The sequence below is a fragment of the Lineus longissimus genome, chromosome 6 (assembly GCF_910592395.1).
Source record: "Lineus longissimus chromosome 6, tnLinLong1.2, whole genome shotgun sequence".
NCBI classification, from domain to species: domain Eukaryota; kingdom Metazoa; phylum Nemertea; class Pilidiophora; order Heteronemertea; family Lineidae; genus Lineus; species Lineus longissimus.
Window position 1 is genome coordinate 13,716,737 of NC_088313.1, and position 25,390 is coordinate 13,742,126.

Consider the following 25,390-nt stretch of genomic DNA (forward strand, 5'->3'; position numbering starts at 1 on the left):
CTAACATGGAGCCGTAATTACTTCCAAGCAAGACATAAGAAGTGTGAACTAATGATAATACTTGCTCATCATGTAAAGCAACTGTTAACAGCAAAATGTTCCCTAATGTTTTTGTTTTCACAGATTTTGCAAATAATCTCAGATCATGCCGATCCACTGTCGTTGTGTGTATATCCATCCTTCATCGCCGATACCTCCCCCCTGATCAGTCGTCAGAAGGGCTGTTACTTTATCGGTAGTCTCTTTGCATTCCCTTTCTTTCACACGCGTCCATGTCACGACAACACTAACATTACACTCATTCATGGTTGTCGCATGAGACATGCACCGAAAGCCATCATGTTCTACAAGTGCATGTTGTATAGAAGAAGAGTAACCTGATCCCGAGGTTGGCACTGTCAATTCAGACCATCATTCAATTACTTTGTGTCGAGCAATTGGATTGGCCACCCGTTTATGATGGTGCGTCTGACCGATTTCCTGGCCCTTGGTGTCGGCGGTGAAAGGAGATGACTTTAGGACTGATATTCACTGCCGATAAATCTTGATTCCTGTTGGTTATATCCCGAAAATATCTTTCCCCACAGCACCTCCATCCCAATTTTCCCAACAAAATTGTTCTTTATCCTGGACCCTGATTTTCCCGATTCCATTTTTGGGCAATCTGGGTGTCCTGAACGAAGAAGACCATTTCCCCCTCTATCATCAATACCATTTTATTTTTGTATCTGTGGGCAAGAATCTTAACCCTACTTGCTTCTCTCCACCCAGGAGTAAATGAGTACCAGGCTTGCCTGGGAAGTTAACCTGTGATAGACTAGCATCCTATCTGGGGGGAGTAATCTTCCTAGTCGCTTAATGCTATGGAAACTGCGATGAGCTTCAGCTGGAGGAGCCGTTCGCGGCTCGGGCAATAGCCCAGCTGACTTTAAATTTTTTTAAATGATCAATACCCAAAACATCCCATCCTGGATGCCTGAATATGATCCCCCTTCAAGACGTTCAATAACATGAAAAATATGAAATTGAACACTTTCACACCAGAATCTAAATTTTATAGGATGGAATATAGCATCACATGACTATCTCTTTCTGGGGAGATCTTTGGCATAGTGGTTAGAATTCATAGTCAGGAGGTTGTGGGTTCAAGGATCACTGCTATTTTGTCTTGTGTACTTGAGAAATACACTAAACCCTACTTGCTTCTCTCCACGGTGTAGATAAAGGTACCAGACCCACCTTGGAGGTTAACCGGCGATGGACCAGCAAAAAGAAATGAGGGCCTACTGCAATCATCCAATCACTACAAATGACTTAATTTGTTCGTTGATGATTAATTATTGTGTACTGGGTTATCCAAAATGGTTCCTACTGTTTGTCAACAGGTCATTTTCTTTCATATTCATCCAGGGTGAGTGATTCTTCGTCACATTATGCTCTGATTAGCTGTCCGGTAGCTCATGCAATAGTCCAGCGGATTTTAGCTACCCATAACTTTAAGAGTTAATTATCGGCACCACCATTTTTTGCTCGAACTTGAAATCCTAAAGCAATTAGAACTGTTTCAAAATGAAGTGAATGTCAATTTCAAGAATGAGAGCCAGTTCTCTCTATTCCAGAGGACAGACCCCAACCCTTGAAATTGGCATTAACATCATTTTGAAGGAGATTTAATTGCTTTAGGATTTCAATTTCGAGCCAAAATGATGGTGCCTATGGACTGGTCAACCCTTAACCTCTGTCTAGACGAGGAATTGAATCAGAATCCTAATTGACATAATATTATCAACAAGTTGGAAGGAGATGGCAAATAAAGTTGACATATGGAAATGCATATCATTTGCATATAGTGCAAAGGGTTGGGAGAAGGATTTGCCAGAGATTTTGGATTTTTGATTTAGACCTACCACTTTGATGATCTGGGACTTGCTCCTTTTTTCGATCCTTGAAGCTGAGACGGTATCGAAGGCTCGGTCGTTTGGACGTGGACTCCTGGAAAATACAAAGCGACAAATATGACGCATCGTTTTATATAAAAATAATGTTTAAATGTCAACATTGTTTTAACATGTTTATTGCCAACCATACCACTTAGAAATTAGCACTTCATCCTTTTATTGGCTCATCGTAGGGGAGTTTATACAACACCGCTGTCCGCTCCATTGTCGCCGTTTTCATTGTCTGTATCCTGTTTGGCACGTGGCATGTTTCTTAACTGCTAGAGTTATGACCTTGAAACTTTGTACACAGGACCCCCCCCCCCCCCCCCCCCCCCCCCAGGTCAGGTAACCTCTGACAATAAATTTTGATCCGATCTAATTCTTGACTTGTCCACAAGGGGGCCAGAAGTGGAAACCTAAAAAGTGTGATATCTCTCTTATGAGTGACTCATTTTTGATAAAATTTTTATGGTAGGTTCTCCTAGTAAGGATACATTACATATTGTACGAGTTTTTGATTTGACCTGATTTTCAAGGTCACAGAGGTCAAATGGCGTAAATTGTCCATTGAGTGTAACTATGGCACGTTTTTTTACCACTAAAGCTATGAACTTGAAATTTGGTACACTTGACTCCCTACATCATGTAACTTCAGACGCCGAATTTCGATCAGATCATATTCTCGACTTGGCCACCAGGAGGCCAAAACTATAAAAGGTAAAAAGTAAAATATCTCGATTAGTGATTTGTTTTCGATGATATTTTTATGGTAGGTACTCAGAGCAATTGTATCGACTTTGGTTTGACCTATATTCTATACTTGCAGAACTTTCTTAACCAGGATGAATTCCTAACCACCAAATATCTATACGGTGAGCATAATGGCCCCTGGCCGTTTCATTTCTAGGATTTAAGTGTGAATCTGTGTGTTTTGTTGACATGTCATGTGCTCATCATGTGTAGTCACGTGGTCCATCTCAGGTTCCTTGAGTCCAACCCTTGGCCAGTGATGCTAATTAGGTCAAATATGAGTCGGACAAAGCAAAAGTTAGGTTTGATTCCAATGCGATCAGGTCAAACCCAAACTCAGCCTTCTTGGTGATACAGTCAAGAGGCTATTAATCAAGTCAACGTTACCATCTGAACGTAAATTCCAGACTGCATCTTTACATGTAGAAGCTTTCACTTGAAGTGTGCCAACAGAGTAATCCCCTGATTTCTTTTGGTTGTGCAATAGGTATAATATTGTGCAATGGCTATTTTCATGTGAGGAACACTTCCAAGTCTTCTCACCTTTATCATCCACTTTTTTATGTTGTCTTCAGATCTGAAGAAGTACATTAAGCATTACAAATGCCAAGGACATCAGGGCTAATGGACATGGCAGGGCATTTAATGCCAAACAAATTGCATTATGGTCATGTTCAAGAAGGTCTGAAGATAACAAGCATACTCATGATCTCGTTTCATCTTCATGAGAATAGTGGCAAGAATATACTGTAAACTGCTTAGTTTTCGTACCTCTCTATTTTTGCAATTTGCAATTTGTGAAAACAAAAAACAAAACATATCAACAAAACGAACGAAGATTTATTTTTGCAGATTCAAAAATTCCTTTAGATTTTTCCTATAAAATAATGAAGAGTTTCATTTCAAAACTCGAATCTTAAAGTCGAGTTTTGAATTTCGAAGCTCGAAGCTCGAAATGAGCCTTCTGGGCTTTCGTACAACTAATAATATGCTAGCAAATCATGACACATCTTGAACACTCAATTAAGAGAGTAGCTTCATGGCAAGTATGGAATCTCAAAAGTCAGCAGAAAAAAATCAGCGAGAAGGGAATTGGTTTGTGACAGTTTTCCATGAATGAAAAAAATCCCGCACTGGAGTGGAAATGAAAATAAAGGTAGCTCCCTACTATAGCCTTGGTCTCATGAATGTTTGCCTTTTCAGGTTCCATATTGGCAATAAATTCTAGATCTGTTGCGGATGGTACTCTCACCGAGGTTGGCATCTCGCAATTTCGCATTCCGCATCTTGCGGTTTATAATAAGCCTCCTTCCTCTTGCCTAATAGAAATCCATGTGGAAATTAAGTGATCTATTTTGAACATTTTGAATTGACATCACCCACGTGGTTGAGGAGTTTCCAATCTCAAACAAACTTTCGGCTTGGGAAGGATTCCGTCTGAAAATAGCATGGCGCTGCAGGGGGACTCCAATTAAACTGACTGTATGACATAAATGGGCTTAATAGTATGGGGGTCAATGCCAAAGTCATCCCCTGAACGTTTGGAACCAATTCGACCCCAACAATCTTACAAAAGTGACTAAGAATAATTTTTTTCTTCCAAACGCTATTGGATGTAATATAGAGATTAATTTCCTTTTCCGACCATATCATAGCAAAGGACAAAATGTATATAACTACATTCGCTGTTGCCACGGCAACCGCAAGGTGCCAATTTTTGCCTAATAGATGTGTTCAGAACAATAAGCCCTCGTTGGAAGAGCCACCTGGGTCGCGGAGAATAGGACTCTCACAAAGATATTGACATCGAAAAAACACTGATAATTGCGCTCAAGAGACATCTGACAAATAAGATGATGTTTTGAACTTTCTTTTCAAATGACATTAGGTGTGAATACTCACGTGTATGTATCTTGTTCTGTTGATATATCTAGTGCAAAGAAATTAACCCTCTTGCTACCGAACTAGCCAACTGGTGATCGTATTTTCACCAACATTTTTCCCGAACTCATCCAGAACTTTCGTCTTGCAGCCCCTCTCCTCCCCTTATTCACTTGACATGGTTTGACCCTTTTGCTGTGGCAGCCATTTTCGGCCAGTGTGCCACCCGGTGCCAACAGTCGATACCAATAACTAATAGTGGAGCTGATTTCTAACTGAAAAGTCGAAACCCATTTGAAAGTGTCACCATCTATACTATTAGGATGAAACTATTAAATTATTCTCGAGTGCATTTGGCGCATTTAGAGAGGTTGCGATCAAAAGCTGGTGAATAAATATTATAGAAGGGCATGACGTGGTATACCCGTCACCCGCATGGGCGAAACATGTGGCATGACGTGCACACCACGTCATCTGCAGCGAAAGGGTTAAGCCATACTGTCATACCTCTTATGTGTGCTGTTCAAGACTCATCCTGTAAATGTTGTCCAACTCTTTTTATTTATGTGCTTATGTATTTTCCCCTTTCCTATTTTATGGAGGCATTTTAGGCTAAATTTCTTCTGTGCATGCAGGAGACAAAAGATTTTGGGCCCAGGGGCAAAGACATTTGCTTCCAATGAATCAGAAGGACGGTTACATCCGATGACTCAGAAGGACTGTTGCTTCTAATGACACAGAAGGTCTGTTGCATCTGATGAATCAGAAGGACTGTTGCTTCTGATGACTCAGAAGGTCTGTTGCTTCTGATTAATCAGAGGAACTGTTGCTTCGGATGAATCAGAAGGACTGGCGCTTCTGATGAATTGGAAGAACTTTTGCTTCTGATGAATCGAAAGGACCGTTACTTCTGTTGAATCAGTTTAATGATTCAGAATAACTGTCACTTCTGATGAATCAGAAGGACTGTTGCTTCTGATGAATTAGACGAACTGTTGCTTCTGATGAATCAGAAGGACTGTTGCTTCTGATGAATTAGACAAACTGTTGCTTCTGATGAATCAGAAGGACTTCCTTCTGATGACTCAGAAGGACTGTCGCTTCTGATTAATCAGGAGGACTGTTGCTTCTGATGAATTGGAACTGAGAGAGTTAGGATCTCTGACCGTACTTGAGGTACTGGTCGTCTCAATGAACACTGAGGGGTGGAAACAAAATTTAGGCCATTGCTATGACGCCACACCGAGGTTTTGGGCAAAATAACAGCTCCACCAGAGCGATTCTGACCCATTCACCCATTCTAACACTAACAGTGATGGATCAATTTCTATCCAAACACTCAAACTAAACACATGCGATTTTGATTGCTTTTTGAGTGCTTCTATATTTTGTACCAATTCCAAGTGGTTATGCTTGTTATAGACACAAACTGATGCGTGCAAAACACAGATTCTGGAACGGTTCCGATTTGATGGAAAAGATGACGTTAATGGCAGATCCTAAGAGAGTGTTATCCCATTTGATGACCGCTGACTATCTGAAGAGTAGGGCACGGTAATCACATTCCCTAAATTAAATTGCTAGTAATGACTCGAAATCGGCGCATCGATTCTCAATTGACAAAATCCAATAAATATCGACTTCTGATTTGAAACTATGACTTTGATTGCAGAGAAATCATACTTAAACAAATTGTGGAATTATTTAGTTTCATGCTACAGAGAGATGTGAAATCAAATCATCGCATCAGAAGACTCACTTAAAAGATTTTTCTAAATAAGTATATGCACTTTAAGATATTGCTGTTCATTAGAAGTATTTTTTGATAAATATTATGATTCATGCAGTTTAAGTTTCGTTTTTTATTCTCAATATGTTATGATTTCTGATACCAAGATTTCTCAATAAATTGCGTAGCCTACATGGTTTCTGATATGTCTGCAGATTTAGCTCTTAATAAGGACATCCATTTTGTTGTTTACATTTAGGTTTTGGAAATTAGACTTTTCGGTGAATTCTTTGATATTTCATAGGCATGGTCTTTATAAAAGGGACGGCACGGTTCAGCGAGACTCCCTGGGTAGTCCATTTAATCCATCCTAATTGGGTCTCCTTATGGTGAGGAACAAGGCTGGTCCACTGCGTCTGGAGTGTAAGTTCAGCAGGTCATTAAAAAAATTTAGTGGTTTTACAGCTTCGATTGAGCAAGGCAGAAAGGAATGCGCAAATCAAATCTTGCTAAATTGTCATTGTCAGAACACGCCAAAGTTAAATTTCGTTGCGACGGATGTAAGCCCATAAAAATTATGCTCAAAACACATTGAGAATTCCAATTATCAGGTATTTCAATGAATGAGGCTAAAAGTCTGATTCTCATCACCTGAGAAGATAGTAGCATTATGATAACAATGATAGCACTGGAATGACAATGAATGCGATCAAAGTTGAGCACAAAAACTGGAAGGAAGTGTCTTCAATGTCATCCTCAATTCAAGAATGATGTTGTAATTGAACTGGAAAATCATTCATTTCTGTTCATGAATGCAAATCAACCGACATATAGACTGACACAGAATGGCTTGTTTGTTGTTTTCAGTGTTATCAAACCTTTAAGGCTGACAACGTTCCTTGAAAATTCAAAATTTATAATTTCATTCGAAAATTTTCGATTACGTCAATATGTAATAAAATTTCAGCATTGTTGTTGTGGAGAATAATACTGTGTATACCAAGTTTCATGCATGACAATTGCACGTTTTCAATGCGTATCACTAAATTTCTATTTTCCTTATCCATGATTAAATACCAATACGAACATTATACCCCCTTAAGAAGAAACATCAATGTGTCACATTATGTTGCAATTAATTTGTTAATCAGTCCTGTCATCAGAAAGTTTCAAGAATTTCAAATGATTACCATAACTTTTAGAATTTGTGTCAGCTTATTACCACAAAACATGCCACACTTATTTGGTGCAAAGCGGCATAAAATTTCAAAATGTACACCCAAGGGATGGCCCTGCTAAATGCCAAATTCGTTACAGCTGAAACATATTAGAGGCACAAGAGGTAACAGATAGATATGTCACGATCAGTTAAGATTATAAGATACATCCATCACGAAAACAACCGGAAATTAAAGTTATTGTCGTCTTCAATTACTTTTGTGTGAAATAGGAAACACCCTAATTATTTTTAAGATGACTGGAAGTAATTTGAAATTTGAAATCACACTGGGTTTAATCTTTAAAGGGGTACACGGTTTGTATTAACTGGTGGGTCAGGAAAATAGAAACGCAGTTATACACAATGCTGTTGCATACATACACACACATACAGATTTGCTGAAACTCGGTACTCAAGAGTATTTGTACAGTCATTTTATACAGCACAAATTTCACGAAAGGAGTTGGCCTTTAAAAGCCAAGATGAGAAATACTCTTCTTGCATGATGACTGCCTCTTTAATCATGTCGATTGCTTTCCCAAAGTAACTGTAATTGACATGTACCATGTACCATACATGTAACTTTCATGAAATAAACGAGGAAAAACTGTATACGGTTTTTGGCGGTTTCCGCAGATCGCCCAGTTTCCTCTAAATTGCCATGGCCTACCATAGCCAATCCAGTGAGCCAAATGAAAATGTTATGCCATTTAACCTCGATCGTCAAATTCATGTCGTGGATAACAATAATAAAATAAACATAGGGATTTTATTGGCAGAAGGTGACAGTAAAAGTTTCGTGGTAGAATAAAAAAAAAAATGATGGTGGATGAAATGGATATGCCTAGACAAAGGTTAAAGTCCATTGTGTATTGGACTGCTAACTACTGCCGCCTACTGGAAGAAGTTTCTCATTAGTCCTCCCGGTGGTGACTAATGGAATTAATCTATCATCAGTTATGACTATAGCCAAGGAATTATACTATCGGAATTCCCCATGAGTGGTGGTTGAGGACCATTGTTTGCCAGTGACACCAGTTCCACATTGCCGATCTTCAAAACAAGTTGCCTGGTAAGAATGTTTTCTATCTATTTGGATATTTCAGTATACAAGATCGCAATACCCCAAATTGTTGGTACCAGAACTCTAACACAATGTGATCGAGTACTTTGATAGTACAATGTTAGGTACATATACATACAAATGTCCCATTAAATGTTACCTGGCTTTTCCCCATTTGTTGGCATGTACATGTATGTACATGTATACATGATGCAAACTTTTGTGAGCTTTGGGCAGTTTGGGGGTTAATTCCAGTATCAAATAATAGACTTTACAATTAGTTCTGTCTAGTATTGCATGTAATAAGTGTTAAAATCTATCAAGCTTTTGTAAAAATTCATTTTCACATTTTTAGTTTCGTTTTCTATTCATTTAGCCAAAGCGTAAATGTAAATTTGCATACTGCGTAGATCAGAGTGTCAGAGCTATGAGTATCACAAAGTATGTGTTACCACATGAAATATTGGTTCTGTATACCACCAAATCAGTTGTAGGTTTTGAGTACGATCACGGGTGCTCACGACACAGTTTTATAATTTGATATCAAGTTATGCAAATTTTTTCTCCGTAAATCAATTCAATGGCCATTGTTATCCAATTATGGGTTTTCAAAAACCACTGGCAGTAGGATGTTGAATAATGGGAGTGGACACAATAACATTCCATTGCTCTTCACAGAGTCCAATCCATGGTATTCACCAATGCTAGTCTGGGCAACAACTGTACTTAAAGGGGTTGTGTGAAGTAAAAGGTACGCCATTATGAAGTGGAAATTCTGCTTCTAGACACTGAGCTGAAGATGCCAATGTCATTTTTTAAAAATCGGCCCAGTAGTTTCCGAGTTATACGCATAGCAAGGTCCACAACTTCCCGCGCAAATTTGAAGTTCGCGCATGCTCGGTATCATTGTGGAGCAGAATGCATTCGGCGATGACTCAGTCGATATGTGATCATTCGCACATCGATCGATCGCTTCTGACATGTCTGACGTAGGCTAACCATAACAAAACAAAGACTAGAATGCCTCAGCAATGTTCTGCCTTGAATTTTGTGAACTTTGCGAATCTAATGCGAAAGCAGCCATGTTTATTACTAAACGGTACTTCCTGTGGCAAAACGGCAAATCTTCGTTGATTGTTTGCGCTGCCGCTGGCTCGCAAGCCGGTACACTATGACGTAATAAGGACATTTGGCGAAAAATTCGAAACTTGCGGTAATTTTCGAAAAAAAAATCATTATACATATTTTTTCCGTAACTTAACCTCGTTTTGTATATATCCGGCCTCATGAAGACAAAATTCCTGTTTTGGACCCCTAATTCACACAACTCCTTTAAGGTACACTCTTCATGGACTGAATTTGAGCACAATTGTGATAAAAGGGGTGTGTTCCCCTTCCACGGCAGAAATCCCAAATAACCAACCAGAGCAGAGTTAGCATATGTTTGCCAAATGCCACTCGTTTAAGATGACATTAGACTAATCTTTTCAGGGTTAGGATCTGCCTGGATACTCCAAAATGGCCAATGCAAGTACGGTAAGTAGTCGAGTAATTTTTGCGCCCAACACCTACCCTCAGAAGACTTAACCCTTTCAGGACGAGTCTTGCAAAATTGCGAGCACCGCAATACCTCCGTTCTGGACGAGTCTTGCAGAAATGCGAGATCGACGATCTTTTCACTACATCGGTTTCCAGTCATTTCTAGTGCCAATCCGCATTTTTTAACTGATCGGGAGGATTCCCGACATCCTGGGGAATACCTTTTCTATTCATACCAACTTCATAGAGAGTCTTGCAAAGCCAATATTTTGCTTTCAAAAACTTTTGATTTTGGACGAAAAAACTTGAAAAATAGGGGTTAAAAAGGGTTAAATTGTCCCCAGAAAAACCATAAAATATGTTTTCAATGGAATTCATATTTTGCATCCACGTACATGTAGGTACAGTTCATGTCTATTCCTTAAGTATGAATAAATAAATGCCAAAAAAGTTCTCATCGATTTACACTTTTTTTAAATTTCACAATTCCGCCCAAATATAAGAAAACGATGATTGTTTATAGCACACGGAATGGGCAGTTGGAAGAATCTTTCAAACATCCATCCATTAAAGAGAAACTATCCCACACCGACCACCAGAAAGTTACAGCTGTGTTATCATTATTTGTTTCCTTCCCGCCACTGCCAATTCTCCGTTTCGGATATTTTGTGGGCTCTAAATCACCCAGCAGAACAATGCGTGTTGATACAAAAGATTAAGCGACGATATAGGCCTATAACATACTCAATGATTTTGGCCAACAGCCCCTCTGACAAGTAGTTGCTATTGCACATCAGCTTGTCGTCTCGCTGCAGTTGCTTTTTTTGGTCTTCGTAGAACTGTTTTCTTGCGCTTTACCAGTGATATTGACTGACAGCATGTTCTTGCGAAGTAAAAATATGTATGCAAGTGAAGTCTGGAGTTGAACTACAGAAATGGCACACTCGCATGTAAAACCGTATTAACATCTGTGGTCGATGGCAAACGGTGGAAAGAGAATTTAGGACTGGGCCCATGACTTTGGCATCGCACAAATGATCAGTCCCGACGATCGCAATGTCCTTACACATGTTGAATTGTGTCGAACTACCATTGTGTTAATTTTGAGGCCCCACTTGAATATTCAAAATGGTCTTAGATCGGCGAAAACTGAGTATATGCTGGGTTCACTTAATACATCAACGTACTACAGATGGTATATTTTGGCGGTTACAATTAAAACTAGCAGGACTAACGACTTCAACATCAGAGATTTTTAATGCAATGATGATTTCATAAGGGAGGGTCACCATATCACATTTCTTATTATCCTTTTTTGATTTCAGCCTTTGGGTAGTGAGAGATCGAGTTGTGACTACCAATTCTTAGTCGAGATAGATGGAGAAACCTTCTCGATCAAGGAAGCCCCTGCAGCCGAAAGCAGTTTCGTTGAGAAGGAGCAAGCTGAATACATAGCGGATATGGATATCGAAAATCCCACCTTTGAAGGGACTGATCTCAATTTTCTTATTCAGTTTGTCCGTTTTGCCGTTGCTGGAGACAGGGAGTTAGAGACGCCAGTTGCAAAACAGCTGCCCCGCCTGGTAAATGTGATTCTGGACTCTAATGATGCTGTGAAGAAAGTCTGCAGTAAACTTGACCGTGTTGTCAACCTGCTTGTGCGCGGGATGAACTTTCTTCTTGATGGAGCCGACGATGTTGCTGTACACACCTTCAAACGCTTCCATGAAGAAATACAGCAGATAAAAACTGTATGTTGTGAACAAAACGACCTTCTGGAAGAAGGTTTGAATGAGGTTGGAGACATCCATCGTCTTTTACTTGAAGTAAAGGGCAAACGACCTGATGCAGTTCTGGAACATGCAGTGATCGGTCTACAACGTTTGCAACAGTATCAATTCGGTTTTTTCCGCTTTTGGAAAAATCTACCAGATGCCATTGAATCTGCTGCAGAAAACTCCGAACGTTGGACGATGCCCATGAAGTTCCAAGCAGAAAAAAGGATGAAGGTGGTGTGCTCAAAGCCTTACAAAGTCCAGGTTGTGCGCTTTTATGCCAAGTAAGTTAGCAACTCAAATCCATTTACTCTTGATAAATACTGAAACAGATTCGTGTACAAATTTGACCAAAATCGGCACGAAAAAGCATGTTTTTTGGTGATCGGTTTTTAAGGGGGGGGGGGGGGGCTAATGCCTGCAAGCACGCCAACCTGTGAACAGAGTGGAAAAGCATAAGAACTGACTTGTAATATCATGGTCGTGAGTTCCCGTATCACCAGTGCTACCTGGTACTTTCCCCAAACAATTGCCCTGGAATGGCCCAGTGTAGCGCAGTATAGGTCTATGCGCTCCTTGGTTCCTACAGAATAAAAGGTTTCCGGTTTAGAATGGGGAATTAATGTAACGAGCTTTGTGACTTACTTATAAGTCAGTATTAGCACGAATATAAATACTTGCTTTTTTTCTACATTTCCAATTTAATTGCAACACTGCATACCGTCAATATATCATCAAAACCACCCTTGATGTCGAACTAAATGTATATATTAGTATAGAATTTCTTTTTTTTAAACAGATGGGTTGCCCTAGAGAAAACGTGTGAGTCACTTCATCGAAAGTTGAAGTTAATCGAGGAGGGCTTACCGGCAAGTCTTACAGATACCCTCACTGTCCACGATGCCAGAGAAAGGGCTGCAAGTATGGGTGAAGAATTGAAGAGAGGCCAAGAGCTGTTACATAGAATGAGAGAAAATGAGGGGTTGTAATGTATCATCATACGCTGGTACTGAACAGCCGATTAATTATGTGTCAAAGGCTAAACATTCAGGGTTCATTCGCCCATAGAAATAATTGAACTCTGCTGGTAAATTGAACTTAGTAAGTAGGTGGATTAAATGTTAGGTATGATACTGATATCAGATAATGTCGACAAGGGTGCTAGTGGCACGATCGAGGTTAAATGGCATAAAATTTCTATTTGGCCAATTTGTTTCTTCCCAATCCCCCAACCAAGACACCGACCATAGAATTCCACCATCCTTTCCAGTATTATTGGAACGATTAATTATGCATGAACTGTCAGTTCCTAGTGGACCCCCTGTCTCGCCCACGAGCCTTGCCTCCACATGGAAATGACAGGCTATCAGCATTCCATTCTGGCAGTGTCTTCCGAGTCAAAAAGGCGCTGATAGCATTCTGCACCAAAAGAAACATTTCATCGTATGGCCCATAGGATACTTACCGTGCACAGATGGTGCACGCGTTACGTGTAGACATCTGCACGCATAAAATACACAAATTTAAGTACATGTATGCCAATATTGTAATCTGGATTGTAGGCAACAGACACTGATGCATATTACCTCCATCAGACTAATAACTTTTACCTACATCGATTTTATATGATTTGCAAACAACCTGAAGAAAGCTGAAACCACCTGAAGAAACCAACATAGTTCAAACAATTATTACTGAGCAAGACTAGCCGGATGTCCATGTTTTGATATTGCTCTGCTTACAGACAAGGTGATAGCGCTAAAAGTTCAGTATGATAGCCCCTGGTATCACAACTGACTGATAGAAAGCCATATACATTCAGTCTGCCTATTTGTAAGGTTTCATCTCTGGTGTAGTGTAAACAACAAGTTAAGTATCCCAAGTTACTGAATTCTGGTAAGATCTGGGGAAAAACTCGACTAGAGCAAGCTGGAGTTGGGTCAATGAAGTTCCCAGGACCTTAAATACACCCTGGGGAATCAGTTCCCAGCTGACTGAGAACATTAATTTATTACTGTGTATTCAAGTCGGGCATTCAAACCTTCTGAGCAATCTGCCCTGGACAAGGCCTGGGGAAATGTGTGCATCACAAAATAACAACCAGAATGTGCTCTCATTGGGAAAATAACTCAAATAGCCAGTATCCATCTGCAAACTTGGACAATAAGACATCCTTTTGTGCCCTAAATTTTGAAGTGAATGAAACCACCATCTGAGGTTACTCTGTATCGTACATGAATGTTATTTTAATTATGTTTTTTCACTCTAATTCTGCTGTTTTACTGTAAAAAAATTAATGTAAATAGAACACAAACGACTCGAGGGGTTACAGTATCGGTCTCCTATCTGTCTACACTCTTGTTGAAAAAAAGGGTGTTTGAGCATTTAAAAAACCTTTACCGGTTTTTCCGCCAACACAAATAAGCACCCAAAAGAGATTTTCCAGGGAAATGAAAACTTGTTGAAGTTTTTCACGAACTCCAAAACCTGTACAGTCAGCTCCTGTGAACTCAAACATTGTCAAAAAGAAAAGTTACTGGCGAATACTAGTATATAGATGTGTATTGACTGAAACGTGTGTACACATATGTGACATTTGCTATCAAGATAGTTTTTATGGCAATATCATTTGCTCCCTGGGCTTGTATCGCATGTGCAAACATCAGCAGAGTGGATGGACTGAATTATTGACTGAATATTGGTGAGCCTGATATTCTTTACATGTGAGGAGACGCATGGATATGGTACCCGGTGATACGCGAGGTATGGCATAGTAGGTGAATGCGAACTCTATATGAAGACATATTCCTATATAGAGGCTTCCTTAAAACATATGGTGGTCATCTTGACCACCAAGGTTTTTGCATCTTATCAAGATTAAAAACCCCAGCTATGTTTAAAGGGAGTTTAAGGCCATGAGGTTCAGGATGTGGTCACCTTTGACATGGAAAAGTAGTGGTCATCAGGTCAAGGTCAAAGTTTAGGTCAAGGTCAACACATTTCTTTGACAAGATAACATTTTGTGACGATTTAGCAGGACATTACCCACAGAGGATTTTATGTACTTGGCCTACTTTTACCTGATAAGTAGGTCACAGTGATGAACCTGTGGATGAACTTGGAGCAGACACACATCCTTAATAGGTCTCTTCCACAACATACCCTTTACATGAAACCATCTGACATAAGCCAGAGGCTATTTTCGTCGAAACAACCTTATCTTGCGATAATTGGGTTCTCCACATAATTCACCTGGGAACAGGGATATTTTGCCAGCTTTATGGCGAAATGACCGACAAAACAATTGGAAAAACGCCAAATGATCTTGAGGATAGTAAGAAAGAGGTAATGATCTGCCAGAGTCGAGAGATGTTTTGCTGGGCCAAAAAAATATATAAATTGCACTTCAGCCGCCTTCAGACTTGGCAAATAATGAATAGCAATTATAGAAGGCGCTGAATATCTCGCACCTTTTGTCGATTTCTTCTGACAATGAAGAAGAGCATGCAGCATGGCTTGTTGATTTTAACCAGAATAGAGTTGAATACTAATAGGTACCATAAACTTGGTAAACTGTTAAATTTGTGCACATTTGAATTTTTGTATTTCAGAAATATTTCAGAAAAATAAAATTTTACTAGCAAGCTTGACAGATTGCAATTTATTTGGTTTTTGCAGTCAAGAAATATTTTTTGGCTATTTTTCTTTATGCGAATCACTGTTATTCACAAATTATGGAAAAATGAAACGCCAATGAAAATCTGGTTTTACAGTATTTCGTGTATAGACTGCATCCAGCTAACTTGTTATCATTTCCCCATTACTTCGTGTATAATGTCCCTTGAGGTCAGATTCAATCTCATGTTTCTTGCTTCATTATCTCATAGATCATCCATCATAGTTACGATGTTAATGAATTATTTCGATAAAGACATAAAGCAACTGGCAGACACACTTCTAGCACATTTCTGTCGCCTTCAAAGGGGAGAGAGGCTATTAAAGGGGTATGCCCTTCACATTTGATGGGGCCGGGAAAATAGCAGTAACTGTGATAAACAATGCCGTTGCATGCATGATAACTGCATTAGGTACATGTAACATCTTGAAAACTTGCAATGAATGGTATTTGTAAATCCTGTCTATTCAACGGTACTCATCTGTTATTCATGTTCAGTAGTGATTGACACAATTGGAATTTTTTTAATTCAATTACAATTTTCAAATTGTAAACCAACGACGCAGGCCTTTAAAAGTAGTTTTTCATAGACTGATAGAAATTCAACTTGAGCTTTGGTAAACAAACTTGAATGGCATGCCATGTACCAGAATTTTTTTTCTTCTAAAAGCTGAATGATATATTCGATGGACCTCGGTGCTAGCTTAAAGAGGGACTAGAGGCACCATCTTTGGCCATCTTTTGGTGACTTATATGCATAGTAAGGACCCAATATAATTTTCATTCACAACTAAAAATAACCCTCATACAAGCGTGATTAGTTTTGACGTGCAGAGAGATGGGTGAGACCTCTCTTGGCGACTTTGGATAACTTTATCTTCCTACCTAACTGCTGCCTGTAAGGTCCCTTTAAGTGCTGTCGAGTAACGTGTGAAATAAAACATATCTGCCCAATGAAGTCATCAGCAGACTTTTATGCAAAAGATTAATCAACCTCTCCAAAATACAACCTAAGTGCAAAACAATCTCGTCTATGAATTCCACTACCTTTACTTGGAAAACTATCACATATGACAACAACCTGAGCCAAGATATTGTTTACTGTGAACTCGGATATATTTGCATCCATTTTATTTCGAGGTTTTGTGAAATTTTGTGTATTTCTAATGAAGTGCTTTGACAAACTCATAATCGTAATTTCAATCAAATTTCCTTATGGCCATTGATTTTCACCATTATCTGTTAAGGTGAAAAGCGCAAAAATAAAAGGCACGCAAATGTTTTCGAGTTAACCATGTCCACAGTATCTATTTGCAGCTGCTGGGAGCTAAAAACACCTAATGCATCAACAGTTCACATTCAAAAAGCTTCTCTGAATTTTGAAATTTTTCCATTCCGTTTATGCTTCACATGAAAGGCCGGGTCTATTTGGCAAGCCGCTCGCCGAACAGGCATCTTTTTTTGTCCTGTTTGGAGAGCCGCTTACCAAACAGCACTAAAAAGCCACCCTGTTCGGCCAGCCGGGCTTGCCAAACAGGTAAAAAATCTACCCTGTATGGCGAGCTGGAGACTTTACAACACATTAGTAATGAGTTCGGCTCTCCATTCAGGACAAGAAAAAGTCGCTGTTTGGTAAGCCGGGCTTGCCAAATAGTTACTTCCTACATGAAATTTAGCCCATGTAGTAACTTTTGGTTCAACACCTGTTCAAAAGCTGATGCAGTGACACAGTTTGTGAAAGCTTTTTATAAGAAGATCTTTGAGATTGTAAAGTTTATGTAAGATGGATATATACTGCCTGAAGTTTTTTATGGATCTAAACTATCTATGCGTGAAAAAAGCTGTTCAAAAATTGATACAATGTGCAGTGATACAGTTGTTGAAAGCTTTATATTAGGAGATCTTTAAGAATGCAAGTCTTATGTCAAATAGATTGTATACTGCCTGAAGTTGTATATGGATCCAAACCATCTATGAAAAAAGCGACAAGAGAAATGCAATTCCTGTTCATGCATGCAAATGAGGTTATCACTACGCGTCAGTCGGTTCAATCAATTACAATTGTAGAGGAAACAAGTCTTTGAGATTGCAGATCTGAAGGGAGAATCGAAAGCATTGAAATGTATGAAATTATTCACACTTTTTTTTCACAAACATCTATCAAACATGTCAAATAAGATATGCTTTCAATTTCTATCAAACATGTCAAAAGTAACAAGCTTTTGCAGAACATGCTGTCGATTCAGCCCACAGGGGAATCTTAGAAGCAGCCACCGCGAAGACATCATCATCAACATCCAAATGAATCATTACAGATCATTTCAGGCCTTTGACATTGACAGCAAATTGGATTGCAATAGCTTCCACGCAATCGTGACACTAGAGGCGCTGATTTCGTTCCTTACAACGCCTCGAGTACAAGCCAGTTGCCACCATCTGGAAATAAAGAAAAGGAAAGAAGAATTTTTCGATTTGCGAAGAGGCTATCGCATCACCACTAAACCCGCGAAAATGACTGCTGCCCTACGCTGCATTTATAGTTCTCCATAAAATCATCCCAAAACTCACCAGGAAGTATTTTGTTATTTCTTGATAAAATAAAACGTTTTACGAGAGAAATTGGCACTTATTCGTGAATAAGACTTACAGTCTGAGCTGATGATGCAGTACATGCTGTAGGATTTTCAAACAACTGAATCTCAGGATGCCGATTTCCAAGATGGTGGCAATTGATAAATTCCTGTCTGAATTTTTTTAATTTCGGCACTATGCGAGTTTGCGCTACCACGTTGGCAGGTCTTTTAATTAATCATGCAACAGGACTATTTCAAGGCAATCCATCTATGGCTGTCAATAATGCAGAAATGTAGCACTATAAATGTGTCTCCCCAAACACTGACATTCTTTAATGTCATTCGGGAGATGTCTTGATTACTGTGCGTAATCAAGACACCCCCCTATTAAAAACACCATTTGTAATGTGCTGAATAGAAAATTACTACTGTATTTCCCAGGTGACAAATAACACCAAATGACTATCAGACAGGAAATTTTGATCTAGAGCTACCTATTACTGAGTGTAACCCCATCAAATTTTTGTACCTAATTACTTTTGGGATTTAGGGAATTGTACAGGAATGGCGCATTTGGGACCGAAATTTATGGCCTTGATAAATAGTGTATCCTGTTTACAGAGGTACAGGTATCCCTTAAAGTGAGTTCCACCGTATCTTTTAGAGGGTCAACACGCTTTGGGCAAAGTTAGCATGTTTTACTATGATAGCGTGGAAGACTGCATGCTCTCAAGACCAGTTTCGGTGCGAATAGGCACCTCAGTTTAATCGGTAACTCGAAAGTGGTACATCATATCCACAAGGCATGCCAAAATTGCTGCATGTTTCTTGAAAGCGACCAAGTGCTTCAAAAGGAGACCATTTATATCCGTAACTTAAAGTTGACCCTGTTGCAGGGGAGAGTAGGAGATACAAACTGCCTTAGATTAACACTAAGCTTGTCAGAGCGCATATGTGTGCTGACATCACTTCTGATCAGCGACATTAAATTCTTGCTGACAATAAATGTAGACTAATTCAAAAATTCGGGACTATCTACACTATTTATTCTGTTACCAAAAGTTTTAAATTACTTTGAACAAAGACAATATCAAGAAGCTTGTAGAAAAAGACTATCAAAGGTGCAAGAACCTGACAAAGACTTCCCGTAGGCCAGATACAAGACACTCTCCCAATTCACCTCAAGGTTTTCTCTCAAAGATGCTGACACTCAGCGACAAGTCCTTTATTGGTAAACAGCAAACAAGCCTTTATCCGGGGGAAAATGGCCAAAGATACCAGAAGAACAGACAATCTTCGAAAACACAATGGCTTTGATGTTCTGTCATCATCATCGTCTTGTCAAGATGCCAGGATACCTTGGAAACAATTCTAATGCCTTTCTATCATCAACATCATGACATTGCAGCTTATTTGGCTAAGAAATCATTAGGCCTAGAAAAAGATTATGGTTTCTGTAATGCAAGTACATGTACTGTAATCCCCTTAATTCTCGCAAGCCTAATATTTTCCTTATTTTGTCAGAAGGGGTAGAATTGCAAATTTCTGTGGCGTGCAATTGTTCATATTGACTTATTGTAACTCAATGGTTTCATCACTGGAAAATGGAAATGGAAATACAGTGGGACCACTTTTCTCAGACACCTCTCTGTTACTGACACCCTCTCTTATCAAGAACACCACATTTGGTTCCAAATTTGTTATTTCCGTTGAAATTTAACCTCCGCAGCCTGGACACCTCTTAGTTAAGAACAGAAGAACAGCATTCGTCAGTCCCAAGCCTGTCCTTAATAGAGCGGTCCTTACTGCAATGCAAAGGGAAATAAATGGAAGCAAAACCTGGAAAGGTACATATGTATATGGTGTTTTTTTCTCAGAGGCTTTAGCTGTGCACAATTGCCGAACTAGCCCAATAATGACAGAATCAAACTTGTTTTGATAATAATAATAATCATATTTAGTTCTTTGACAGAGCGCTTTTCCAGGTTTCCCTGCTCAAAGCGATTTTGGGATACCCCGGTCTCCAGAGAAATCAATCAGGAGTTTCAAGGAACATCCAGAAGGCGCTAACTTGAACTCGACCAGTAGTTTTTATCGTGACCATTGCTACATCATGGTCAAAAAGGTCGTGGCGAATAATCAGAAATCACGGTAATAGAATGATGCGAGCACTACAACAGCAACGAAAATGAGCAAGTTACAAACATCAGAGAAAATGCTTTTGGATATCTCGGCAAACAACAATTAATCGCTGGTCATTAGATTAATTTCCAGACCAGGGAAGGTCATACCGACTTATCGAGTCACTGCAATGTCCGCACGCAAATGAAGATGGCTTCGATTTCTTATGCTTTGTCGACTGCATGCGCTGATTGGTAAATCCACTTGGAGGCAAATATTCATGAAATTTTCACTAACATGGCTAATATGAATATATCGGACCTGTCCTAACCCTTGGAAACAGGGCTGATTTTATGAAGACTGCTGACATTACACTCTGGGGTCATATTCATGGTGCAATGGATCCATGGCCCAGGTAATATATGAAAATTTAGAGGCGATGCCGAGAATTCAATATTTCATTCAGTATTTCTTAGGACTCGCCGTTTGTCATTTTTAATTTTTGCCACCTAATTGCCCTTTAATGATTCCCATTGCAATAACTAGTGTTATGCTTTTGCTTTCATTTGAAGTGGGTAACAAAATCAAATAGTCATTAGAAAATTTCCAATTCAACAGTTAGCAAAGTTGTTCGCCAAGTCTGGACCCAACCCATACCAAGTCTGGACCCAACCCATACCATAAGAGATCAAGCACTCCAGCTGGTTATCACTCTCGGTGATAATCAACTAAGGTGTAACCAAAGACTATAGAGGTAATTCGATACATCTGACTGCACCATCCACTCCATCCTATCTGATTACTGTTCAGAGGAGAAGAAATACAATTCTGGTAGTAATTAAGAAAAATGACATGAGACTTTCTGATCAAATATGATTTCATTTTGAACAATTGGTATATATATATCAATCTGGGGAATGAGTTTCTCCATCTTTTTGGTTGTCACTCTCTCGCTTCTATGGCTATGCCCTTGCATAGGCTGATAAGCAAATACTATGCCAAGTTTCAGTGGATTTGTGTGCTTGCACTTTATGGCAATGTATATTTCGTTTTACCTGCGCCACAATGAAATACAATAGACATCAACAAAGTAGGCCTTTATATCAAGTATAGGTACATAAGGAAAGCGTATTGATGGATGGGAACTAGGAAATATCTTAAAGAGACACTATAGGCAGCAAATAGGTAGGCAAGATAGTTATCCAAAGTTGCCAAGAGGGCCGGGGTCTCTCTCATCTCACAGTACGTCAAAACTACTCACGGTTGTACAGTGTAACACGTAAAATATTACATGACCCAGTGTCCTTACTGTGCATATTAGTCACCCGAAAGTGGCCAAGTTAACCCCATTGCTCCTGCCTATAGTCCAAAAAACTTGTACTGTACCATGTACCTTTAACAGAATACAACACTAAAGGCAGGTGTTATAATCCAAATTTAGACAAAAGTTCCAGAAACTTCCAAAATCATTGTAGCACCCTTTATTGAAAGGCATGTACTCCACATATATGAATAAGAAAGCGGAAGAAAGGGAAACAAAAATACCTTGCCAACTGAAGATACCGTCGGTGCAGATAGAATAATCCCTTGTTGATGAGCTTGACTAGCTCTCTGCTATAGCTCATTCCGATTGCTAATGTCAAAACATTGGTAGCGGCGAAGGCTAGAATGAACGTCATCAACGTGAAATAGATCCCAAATTGAACTGTCTTGCCAAGAGTGCTAAGCGTTGATCGCTAATATCGGCACGCGGGGTACAATCGATCAGTTAGCATGCTACTCGCATCACAATGTGTATGCTGTCCTGTTATCTGTACGCACCCAGACGAATAGCATGTCAAGCATTTTCATCTTAAAGGGACTGTATAGGCATCAGCCAGATTGGCAAGATAAAGTTACACAAAGTCGCCAATAGGAGCCTCTCACATGTACAAATGTACATGTATATCCAAACTATTCACACTTGTACAATGAATATATTTATAGTGATGATTCGGAAATGATCCAGTGCCGTTACTGTGCAGAATTTGTCACCCAAAGATGGCCAATTTAACTCCCCTGCTCCTGCCTACAGTCCTCCGGTGCAACGTTGGTTCGAAATTACTGGCGGTCAAGGAAAATTGAAATGCGGTTATACCATGAATAAATAAACCATATTTATTTATTCATGGTTATACACAACATTTGGCGAAAATCTTTATTTTTGAGATCAGCATTTAGTCTGCTACTACATGAGGGGGATGCATGGTGACAAAAATGTAGCTCATCCTCCTGGTAACCTTAATCCCATTCCCAAATAGATTGGGCATGGGATTTAACCAAGCGAAAGAGAAGGTCATCAAGATAGAACGAATCAAAGCATTTCTCACCTCAGGAAAACAGCTTCTCCCCGCGAACAACGAGGGATTGGAATCTCTTACCGCGAGAAGTCGTCAGCCAGAAGCATCCAATGTTCCTCCTAAAAAAATATTCCGATGCAACTCAACCAAAAGATGATATCACAACCAATAAAGTGATAGCATCCTCATTTACCCAAGCTAACACGCAAAACCTGCCAATACCAGTTGTGATATTACAGTTTTTTGTCACCCAATCAATGACTGATTGAAAGGACGGTTCTTCCCCACGGCTAGTTCTGGTAGCTTTTTATGTGGGCATGATGTTGGTCTAACAGTTTGGAACCTGGACATAAACCACTTCATGGAAGAGGAGCTTTGGGGCATTATGATCATGTTAGACAAGACGTAGGTTTGTTGCCAAGAATATCTTTTTTTGTAGTCAGAATCGAGTTGGATAATATCTTTAGTGTTGTCCTTAGTAAGTTTTTAATCTGAGGTCCAGACACTATTTCCATGACTCCACAAGTAGTGGATCCTCCTTTAGCGGATACCTCTGGTATCAGGACACCATCTCCATTAAGGAGACTAATTTCAGCCCTAAGAGGTAATTTCCATTCAATTTGACCTCTGTCACCACGACACATTTCAATCAAGGACGTCATTTGTTAGTCCTAGGGTGTCCTTATTGGAGAGGTTCTACTATACCGTAAGTGTGGTTGATTATCAGGACATTTAGGACCACAGGGACATGAAGATAAGAGCTCAATGCCCCCCCCTTTCGACTGACGATCAATGTTGAGGGTTTCCGAGAACATTCATCAGTGTCGCCGTTGAATCAATGGCTCCAAGAATACATGAAGACTTAAGGCTGTCGGGTCAGCGCCTGTTACTTCTGAGATAAAAATGACACCTATCGACGACTTCGTTAGACTTAATCTGGCACATTTGGCCTCAGCCACAGTTGGCAAAGACTGGTAGCGACGTCTGTCATTTATCATAGAAACCTGTATAGGCTTCCCGTCGATTTCTTTCCTTCCAATCATCATGATGCACGAGCTGTTGTCACTGACCACAGAATGTGACATTGTTAGCCGCCAATAGGTCAAAATGCCTCCCCATTTGCATCAGACTAAGCTCGGATTATCTTGATGACCACGTTGCCTTGGCAACCTGTAGTAAACCACCTGATGACATCACATGATGCCAAGAAGATGCCTGATTTATTACCTCTGTGGAATTGTTGAAATAAGTGGTGGTACATCACTATTGTATTGTGGGATTGCATTCAAAGATGTCATTAAAGAGGTGCCCGCAATGAACACAAGGCGAGTTCGCATAGTCGCTTTAAATAGTAACACCATATTGTTTCTTTTGGTGGTCGTTTCCATTAAAATGACACTGACGCAGGCACCATAGAAAACTTGCGGTTTTCGAGCTCGAACAGGCCTTCTCTAAAGGTTGGATTGGTCATGTTAGGGTTATGCGATGGAGATAAACCGAAATGTCACACCGAGGAAACATCGTTGACCGAAGCAGGTCTTGGCCGAGGTCACAATGCTTTCGAGATGTGACATTTAGGATATCGCCTGCCGATAAACAAGGGCACCATCTCGTACCGAAACTACTCTATCCTCCTTGCGCATGACCAGAACTAATTTATGTTTGAAGTCGTTCCTTCCCTGCTTGAATTGGCTGCCGCTATTATTGCCAAATGTGCAGGATACGCTCCTTTCATTATCACAAGGCGTTCGATGCATACCATGATGCGCAACTTTGAGACATGGTTAAAATTGTCAATTCAATACCTTTTGAAACTGTTTTATATGTAGTTTTTGTTGCAATTTCATACCCAAAGTGGGCACGAATCAGTGGCGTTTAAACCGAGTAATGCCCGTGAAATCAGAAACCGCTGCGGTTTCCCGCTCCAGTGGAATCAGGCCGTAGTCTACATTGAACGTACCGCACGTTGATCACAACTCCTGATTGATGAAATGACTGCCGTAAGCATTGCTTGTTATTTCAACATGTAACAGTGAGGGTTACCGCCGTTTGACATTCATCACGGCAGAGCCCTGTCTGAGTAGATTATAAGCGTGTCGACTCTTGATTGGCAGTCGTCAAATTGGGGCGGATTGGACAAAGTACGGATTGAAAAATGCACATATCTGAGACAGACAGTTCGGAAAACATCAGAATTCGACTAAAGTACACTCTTAGGAATAAAGGTTTCTGAACTTTTGAAAAACCGTTAATGGGTCCAACAGAAATATGCAACCCGTAGAGGTTTTTTTACAAAATGAAAAGCCCTGCCTAAGAGGGTCTTCCGAATTTTTTATTTTACCGAAACGTTCTCCGGGGAGCGCATTTTATTGGCCGAAAAAAATCACATTAAAGGTTTTTCAAAAGCTTTTTTTCTTAAGAGTAGTTGTATTTAGCGATTTCTTGTGTATGTTCAGGCTGACAATAATACAGCCTTATTCTGCTCCGTAGATGAATTCAGCAATGCTGACGTAGATGAATTCGACTACATACTGGTGTGAAATAGAATTGTCAATCGGCATAAAAATTGTCAATCAGAAGAATTGTCAATCAGAATAAAAGGCACCATCTACATTTCAACATGCATTTCTTTACAACTAATAGTTGTCCTCCGAATTTTGGAAGCAATCAGGCCTATTACATAAACCATCATTTATTCGAAATTGACCTCTTTCGACTACGTCCTCAAATTCGGCTACGTGGATACAGCAGGAACAAACAAAGGAAATGGCTGAATTCCACTATA

General features: G+C 39.7%; 2 protein-coding genes across 7 annotated transcripts in view; one reads left to right on the forward strand and one right to left on the reverse strand.

The window, feature by feature from the left end:
- Nucleotides 1–25,390, reverse strand: part of LOC135489776 (1-phosphatidylinositol 4,5-bisphosphate phosphodiesterase epsilon-1-like) — a 117,438-nt gene that overhangs the window by 50,767 nt on the left and 41,281 nt on the right. For 5 of the 6 annotated variants that reach the window (XR_010447223.1, XM_064775309.1, XM_064775306.1 and 2 more), the window contains exon 2: nt 1,908–1,992. Coding sequence is in view for 4 of the 6 variants with exons in the window: in XM_064775309.1 (XP_064631379.1) it covers nt 1,908–1,992 (85 nt within the window). In the remaining 2 variants the exon portion in view is untranslated. Of the gene's footprint in view, nt 1–1,907; nt 1,993–21,811; nt 21,896–25,390 lie in introns of those variants that run through there. The other variant, XM_064775308.1, reaches the window with a different exon arrangement.
- Nucleotides 8,476–15,546, forward strand: LOC135489777 (uncharacterized). The gene is made up of 4 exons (XM_064775310.1): nt 8,476–8,591; nt 10,074–10,118; nt 11,447–12,180; nt 12,696–15,546. The coding sequence occupies exons 2-4, from the start codon at nt 10,101–10,103 to the stop codon at nt 12,883–12,885; spliced, it is 942 nt and encodes a 313-aa protein (XP_064631380.1). The 5' UTR covers nt 8,476–8,591; nt 10,074–10,100; the 3' UTR covers nt 12,886–15,546.